The sequence below is a fragment of the Myotis brandtii genome, unplaced genomic scaffold, assembly GCF_000412655.1.
Source record: "Myotis brandtii unplaced genomic scaffold, ASM41265v1 scaffold152, whole genome shotgun sequence".
Lineage (NCBI taxonomy): Eukaryota > Metazoa > Chordata > Mammalia > Chiroptera > Vespertilionidae > Myotis > Myotis brandtii.
The window spans coordinates 2,110,226-2,118,076 of NW_005355502.1; the positions used below are offsets into that span (position 1 = coordinate 2,110,226).

The following is a 7,851-nucleotide window of genomic DNA, read 5'->3' on the forward strand; positions in this document are numbered from 1 at the left end:
CTTGGACTTGGACAGGTTGATTGCAAGTCTGTTGCTCCTCGGATGGGGGTGGGCTGCTTGCGAGGCTGCTGCTCTTTGGACAGGAATGAGCTGCACATGTGGCTGCTCCTCCTCGAACAGGGACGTGCCACTCACCTGGCTGCTGCTTGTCGGGCAGGTGCAGGCTGTTGTGGCTCTGCTCCTCGGACCGGTGCGTGCTGCGCAGGGCTGCCACTCCTCGGACGTGGGTGGTCTGCTTGTGTGGCTGCTGCTCCTCTGACCGGGGTGGGCTGCTGCTTTTCCTCAAATGGGGACAGGCCGCTCACAGACCTCCTGCTCCTTGGATTGGGCAGGCTGCTCGTGCGGCTGCTGCTGCTTAGACAAGGGCAAGATGCTTGTGCAACTGCTGCTCCTCAGATGGGGGCTGGCTGCGCAGGGCTGCCGCTCCTCAGACGTAGGTAGACTGCTCGTGCAGCTGCTGCTCCTCGGACAGGTCGGACTGCTCGCGTGGTTGCTGCTCCTCAGACGGGGAAGCGGGCCACTCACACAGCTGCTGCTCTTTGGACAGGGGCAGGCCACATGAGGCTGCTGCTCTTAGGCTCAAGGCAGGCTGCTCACGGGGCTGATGCTCCCTGGACAGTTGCGTGCCGCTCACATGTCTGCTGCTCACGTGGTTGAAAAAATAATGTGAAAAGAAGTAGGAAATAAAGGAACAAACAAAAAAAAGGAGAACAAAGAAAAAAGCTAAAAAAAGCAACTAACAAAAAAAGGGAAAACAAAGATAAAGGCAATAAAAAGCTAACAAAATAATAATAAAAAAAATTAAAATTAAAAATTTAAATGTCATTCCTTTGGCTGGCTTAAGATCCCAGTTTTCTGGCATGTCTGTGATTTTTTTTTCTAAATGATTTTTCTCAGGTGCTACATATCGCATAGTCATGGAGATTGACCCACAGTGTGATGTTGAAAAGCTCTCTGCACTGATTCGGTCTCATATTCCACAGGCCACCTTGGAAGAGTGTACTGGAGCTGAGTTATCATTTATCCTACCCAAAGAGTATATACACAGGTATACATTTAGGGCGCTCAAGGTGGGTGGTTTGGGTGACCAAAAATTATTTTTAATTTTCCAGGTTTAGCAAGTTTAGTAAATAGTATTTTGCTAACGAACCATTTAAGCTGTCATTTGCCAACTATAGTTGAGAAGTTCAGAGCTGAAGATTTCTCTCACTAAATAGGGGATTGCTTCATCAATTCAAGTTCATTCAAAGCTTATTTGATGTTTTTCTTTCCTTTTTACTTTGTTTTTAATTACATTTAGTTAGGTGACTTTGTTTAATATGATCATATAGGTGCAAACAGCCATCATATATAGATCTATATATTGCACTGTGTGCCCACCAACCAAAGTTCTGGTTTTTCTTTTGGAGAGAGGTTTGCCACTTATTTTCTACTAGAGGCCCGGTGCACAAAAATTTGTGCACTCGGGGGGGGGGGGGACAGTCCAGCCTGTGCCCTCTCACAGTCTGGGACCGCTCAGGGGATATCTACCTGCTGGCTTAGGCCCGCTCCCTGGGGGATTGGGCCTAAGCTGGCAGTCAGACATCCCTCTGGCAGCCCGGCAGCCCTCAGGGGAGGTCCACTTGCCAGAGGAGAGCAGGCCTAAGCTGCAGTTGGACATCCTTAGTGCTGCAGAGGAGGCGGGAGAGGCTCCCACCACCACCACCACTGTACTGGCAGCCATCAGCCTGGCTTGTGGCTGAGCAGAGCTCCCCCTGTGGGAGCACACTGACCACCAGGGGGCGGCTCCTGCATTGAGCATCTGGCCCCTGGTGGTCAGTGTGTGTCATAGTGACCAATTATTCCCAATCATTCTGCTGTTAGGGTCAATTTGTATATTATCCTTTTATTATATAGGATAGAGACCTGGTGCACGGGTAGGGGCCGGCTGGTTTGCCCTGAAGGGTGTCCCGGATCAGGGTCGGGGTCCCACTGGAGTGCCTGGCCAGCCTGGGTGAGGGGCTGATGGCTGTTTGCAGACTGGTCACACCCCCTTTAGGGTAGGGGTCCCCACTGGGGTTCCTGGCCAGCCTGGATGAGGGGCTGATGGCTGTTTGCAGGCTGGTCAAGCCCCCCCCAGTGGGGACCCTCACCCCAGGGAGGTTTGGCCAGCCTGGGTGAAGGGCTGATGGCTGTTTTCAGGCTGGCCACACCCCCATTAGGGTGGGGGGTCCCCACTGGGGTGCCTGGCCAGTCTGAGTGAGGGGCTGAGGGCTGTTTTCAGGCTGGCCAAGCCCCACCCCCCCCCCGGCGACAGAAGCTCCCAGCCTCTCCTCTTTTTCTTTTGTTTTTTTTATTCTGGGATTTATTTACCTTCTATAATTGAAACTTTGTAGCCTTGAGTGGAGCTCAGAGCCAGCCAGGGAAGGCGGGAGGGAAGCTTTGCTTCCCCCATCACCAGGAGCAACCCAAGCCTCCTGCTCGCTCCAGCTCCATGGCCACGGCCGCCATCTTGGTTGGGTTCATTTGCATATAGTTGCTCTGATTGGCTGGTGGGCGTGGCTTAAGGTGTAGCGAAGGTACGGTCAATTTGCATGTTTGTCTTTTATTAGTGTAGATAGCTTTCTAGTGTTCACCAGAGTAATTCATGATAAGATGTTCATAGTAAACAAATTTTGTTTAATATATTTTTTTATTTTTTAAAGAGAGGATGGGAGAGGGATAGAGAGTTAGAAACATTGATGAGAAAGAAATATCGATCAGCTGTCTCCTGCACACCCCCTACTGGGGATGTGCCTGCAACCAACGTACATGCCCTTGACCGGAATCGAACCTGGGACCCTTGAGTCCGCAGGCTGATGCTCTATCCCTGAGCCAAGCCGGTTAGGGCTAGTAAAATTTTATGTATGGTAAGATCCAGGGAGACATTGAGGTGAAATAAGAAAGTAGCTTCGATTGCAACTCTTGGAGTAAGAATAACAAGGACAGTTTTTGGGTAATTATAAATCTGGAGGTTCTGAGTAATGCTTTAAAAGAAGTTAGAGAAGCTGCTTAAATGTGTCACATCTGTCCATCCTATATCATGTGTATACAAATGGCATTATCAGAAAGAATAATAAATACAGCATTTATATTAAGTACAAAATAGGAAATGTAAGGACTTAGAAACAGGTAATATTTTTATCCGGTACTCCCACTAAATACTTTGAACATGGAAGGAAGAAAGAGAAAGAATTTCTGAGAAATGAATAACTAGCCATACAGTTTATTGTCAACAGTTTAAATGTGGAGATTCTGGGCCATGGACAGTGGACCTAGTAAGCATAAAAGTAAATCATGAAGTTAGGGGAAAATATATGAACTCAGAATGAAATTAATTTTAAACCAAGTGTTGAAAGAGAAAAAAAGCAACCTGAATAAAATGTCCATAGCCTGTTTATTCTCAGAATTATTCACTATAGTAAGAGAAGAATAAAATGGCAAAGAGTTCTTGGTTATTTTCAAGACTTTGATAGCTTAATTAATTGTTTATTTGCTTTGGGCTGGGCACAACTCTAAATGTTTTCCAACTGTGTATTTACATAAAAACGAGGGAGAGACTTAGAATCAATACTTATAACCTCAATGCCTATATTCTAATCTATAAAATATGGCTAACAAAATGAACTTGAAATTTGTAAGTTGGTTCTTTGAGAAGACCAGTGAGGTTAGTAAAACTTCAGTCATACCAATCAGAAAGAAAAACAGGAAAGACACAAATTACCAAAACTATCTCAAGAAGAAATTAATTTGAAAATCTCTATTTATTAAAGACATTTAATTTGTACTTTAAGACATCCCCACAGAGAAAACTCCAGGACCAAATTACTTCACAGATGAATTCTACTAAACATTTAAAGAAGAAAAAGTAGCAATTCTATATAAACTTTTCTAGAAAATGAGAGAAAACGGAACATTTCCCAATTTGTTTTATAAGGCCAGTATTACCCTGGTACTAAAACCAGTCAAAAACATTACAAGAATATTATTATTATTATTATTATTATTATTCAATAATCCTTACCAGAATATATGGACCCTTAAATATAGGTGAATAGGGATTCTGTTGAGAAGATTCAAAAAGAAAGATGGGAATGACCTTAAAATATGTGAAGAGCTATAATTGGAAGAGGGGTTAGATTGAACTGGGGTAAAAGTAGAAGTAAGAGTCATAGCTAGGTGAGGTTAGATGAAAATGGTGTTCAGCCTTAAATATGGGTGAAATTTAGAAGTTGAAGAGTTTTGAGTCTACCATCTCTGAGGGTAATCACACATAGACTTGATAGTTCCTTACAAGGAATTGGAGGTGTGTTTAAGGAGTGGATGGGTCTCTGGAGACCTTTTCAACCTAAAACAGTGTTCACTTTTCCTGGTAAAACTAGTCATGGAATCTTGATTTAACTGCACTACAACTAGCAATACCTTCATACAATTTACCTATTTGATGAAATCTCTCCAATGCCCAGCTAATGCTTCACTAACTGTATTTTCTGTCAATTATGATTCATACCTCCTGTACTTTGCAAATTTTTTCACTTGATGTAGGAATCACATGTGAGTAAATTAAATTTTATTAACACTTCCAAAAATAAATTTATAATTTTAGAAGAATAAAAGAATATATATCAAAGACAAAGTTACAGTATAGAGACATTTGCTAAGGTAAAAATCTCTCTTTTTTTTCATTTGTTTCACAATAAGTATTACAGTGAAGAATAATCTAAACATTTTTCCATGGCTAACTAGAAATTATTATGGAACAAAACAAAACTGAAAATTCATCTTTAAAAAAAGCCTAAAACTTGAAAATGGGCAAAGGACTTAGAATAGACATTCCTCCAAAGAAGATGTACAGATTGCCAATAAGAACATGAGATGTTCAACATCACTACTCATTAGGGAAAAGCACATTAAAAACAAACAAACACAAAAATAGCAAAGGTTGGTAAGGATGTGGAGAAATTGGAACCCTGTACATTATCGCTGGGATATAAAACAGTGTATCTGCTGTGGAAAACAGTATGGAGATTCCTCAAAAAGTTAAACATAGAATTACTAAATGACCCAGCAATCCCCCTTCTAGGTATATACCCAAAGTAATTGAAAACAAACTCTAACAGATATTTGTACACCAATGCTCATAGCAGCATTATTCACAAAATCCAAAAGGTGGAAACAACCCAAATGTCCTTTGGATTAATGGGTAAGCAACATGTATATCCATACAATGAATATTATTCATTATTAAAAAGGAATAATATTCTGACACATGCTACAACATTGATGAACCTGGACAGAATTATGCTAAATGAAATAAGCCAGACACAAAAGGACAAATATTGTATAATCCCAACTTATATGTGCACACAGAGCAGGCAAACCCACAGAGACAGAAAGTAGAAGTGAAGCTGAGGGAAGGGGAATAGGGAATTATTGTGTAATGGGTGTAGAGTTTTACTTTGGGATTGTGAAAAAGTTCTGGAAGTTGGAAGTGATTCACAACATTATCAATGTGCTTAATGCTGCTTCAATTATATACTTAAAATAATGAAATGGTAAATTTAATGTTTCACATCTATTACCTCAGTAAAATAATTTAAGAAAACACTAGGAAAGAATACAATTGGGAATGGAATCCTATATAATAAAAGGGTAATATGCAAATTGACCCTAACAGCAGAACGACTGGGAATAACTGGTCACTATGACACACACTGACCACCAGGGGCCAGACGCTCAATGCAGGAGCTGCCCCCTGGTGGGCAGTGCGCTCCCACAGGGGGAGCTCTGCTCAGCCACAAGCCAGGCTGATGGCTGCCAGTACAGTGGTGGTGGTGAGAGCCTCTCCCGCCTCCTCAGCAGCGTTAAGGATGTCTGACTGCAGCTTAGGCCTGCTCCCCACTGGCAAGTGGACATCCCCCGAGGGCTGCCGGGCTGCCAGAGGGATGTCTGACTGCCAGCTTAGGCCCAATCCCCCAGGGAGCGGGCCTAAGCCAGCAGGTGGACATCCCCTGAGGGGGTCCCAGACTGCGAGAGGGCACAGGCCGGACTGAGGGACTCTCCCCCCCCGCCCAGTGCACAAATTTTTGTGCACCAGGCCTCTAGTTAAGTATAAAACAGAGAAAATGTAAGTGCTCAGGTTTCTTATTAAATTAATTGGGGTGATGTAGATTAATAAAATTATATAGCTTTCAAGTGTATAATTCTATGATACATCATCTTTATCTTGCATGGTGTACCTATCACCAAAAGCCCAGTCTTCTTTCATCACCATATATCTGACCCACTTTACTGCCCTCTTTTTTTCCTTTCCTCTGGTAAACACCAATCTGGTGTCTGTGTGTATGAGTTTCTGTTTATATATTTATCTTGTTTGCTCATTTGTTGCTTTCAATTTTATATTTCACATATGAGTGAAATCATGTTCTTAACCTTTTCTGATTTATTTCCCTTAGCATGATATTATCAAGATATCTCTCTCTCTCTCTCTCTCTCTCTCTCTCTCTCAAGATCTCTCTCTCTCTCTCTCTCTCATCAATAAATAAAAAATTGTAAAAAAAAATTCTATCCATATTGTCACAGATGCCAGTATTTTATCTTTTCTTATGGCTGAGTAGTATTGCATTATATGTATATATATTTTTAAATATTTTATTTACTAGAAAATAAAATGTATCTAGACTAGTGCTTTTTTTCTTTCTTCTTGCCTCCAGATTTGAAGCTCTGTTTAATGATCTGAAAGAGAAAAAGAGTGAGCTGGGCATTACCAGCTTTGATGCTTCAGTTACTACCATGGAAGAAGTCTTTCATAAGTGAGTAATAATGACCTTAAAAAAATTTCCACCACTAAAATTATACACCATTTTGAAGGCAAACCTCATCCTATTTGCATTGCAATAAATTAATTATCGTTATGGATTCTTAAAAATATGTTAATATTTATGCTAATGTAGTTCTGTATTTTCAGCTAAGAATGTGTAAAGATTTTGAACTTGGGCCTTGATGCATATGTCTTACTATGTTGGTCAAGAAAAAAAACCAATTAATATTGATGTTATCATAGGAAAAGTTAGAATTGTAATTGGAGTCTGAACTAGAAATGACTAAAATTTTGACCTAACCATGTTTCCATAATTAATTTAATTTGTACATTATTTTATTTTATTGACAGTGTTACAGATGTCCCTCAGTTTCTCCCCCTTACCACCCTCTTCCCAGCACCTAGCCAACTCCAGCCTTCACCATCCTATTCTCTGTGTCCGTGGGTGATGCATATATGCATACACATTCTTTGGTTAATCTCTTCCCACCCACCCACCCCCACCTTCCCTCTGAGATTAGACAGTCTGTTCTGTGTTCCCATGCCTCTGGACCTATTTTGTTCATCAGTTTCTTATGATAATTAGATTCCACTTATAAGTGAGATCATGTGATATTTATTTGTCTTTCTCTAACCAGCTTATTTCACTCAGTATAATACTCTCCAGATCCCTCCATGCTGTCTCAGTGGATAAGAAATACTTATTTTTTACAGCTGCGTAGTATTCCATGGTGTAAATGTACCACCACTCATCTACTGATGGGTCCCTGGGCTGTTTCCAGATCTTAACTATTGTAAACAACACTGCTATGAATATAGGGGTGCATATACTCTTTCTGATTGGTGTTTTGGGATTATTATTAGGATATATTCCTAGAAGTGGTATTACTGGGTCAAACAATAGTTCCAGTTTTTTAAGAATATATATGATTTTTAATTATTTACAGTATTATAGTTATCTCTCATTCACCTCCTTGACCCACCTCTACCCAGCCCCTACCCAACTCCCAGGT

The 7,851-nt window shown here is 41.3% G+C and overlaps 1 protein-coding gene across 1 annotated transcript in view; it reads left to right on the forward strand.

Annotated features, from left to right (window-relative positions):
• LOC102242513 (ATP-binding cassette sub-family A member 3) overlaps nt 1-7,283 on the forward strand; it is a gene marked incomplete at its 3' end in the record, with an annotated part of 250,551 nt that extends 243,268 nt beyond the window's left edge. The window contains exons 11-13 of the mRNA XM_014535858.1: nt 898-1,048; nt 6,732-6,830; nt 7,190-7,283. Coding sequence (XP_014391344.1) covers nt 898-1,048; nt 6,732-6,830; nt 7,190-7,283 — 344 coding nt within the window. The remainder of the gene's footprint in view (nt 1-897; nt 1,049-6,731; nt 6,831-7,189) is intronic.
• Between the last annotated feature and the right edge of the window lie 568 nt (nt 7,284-7,851).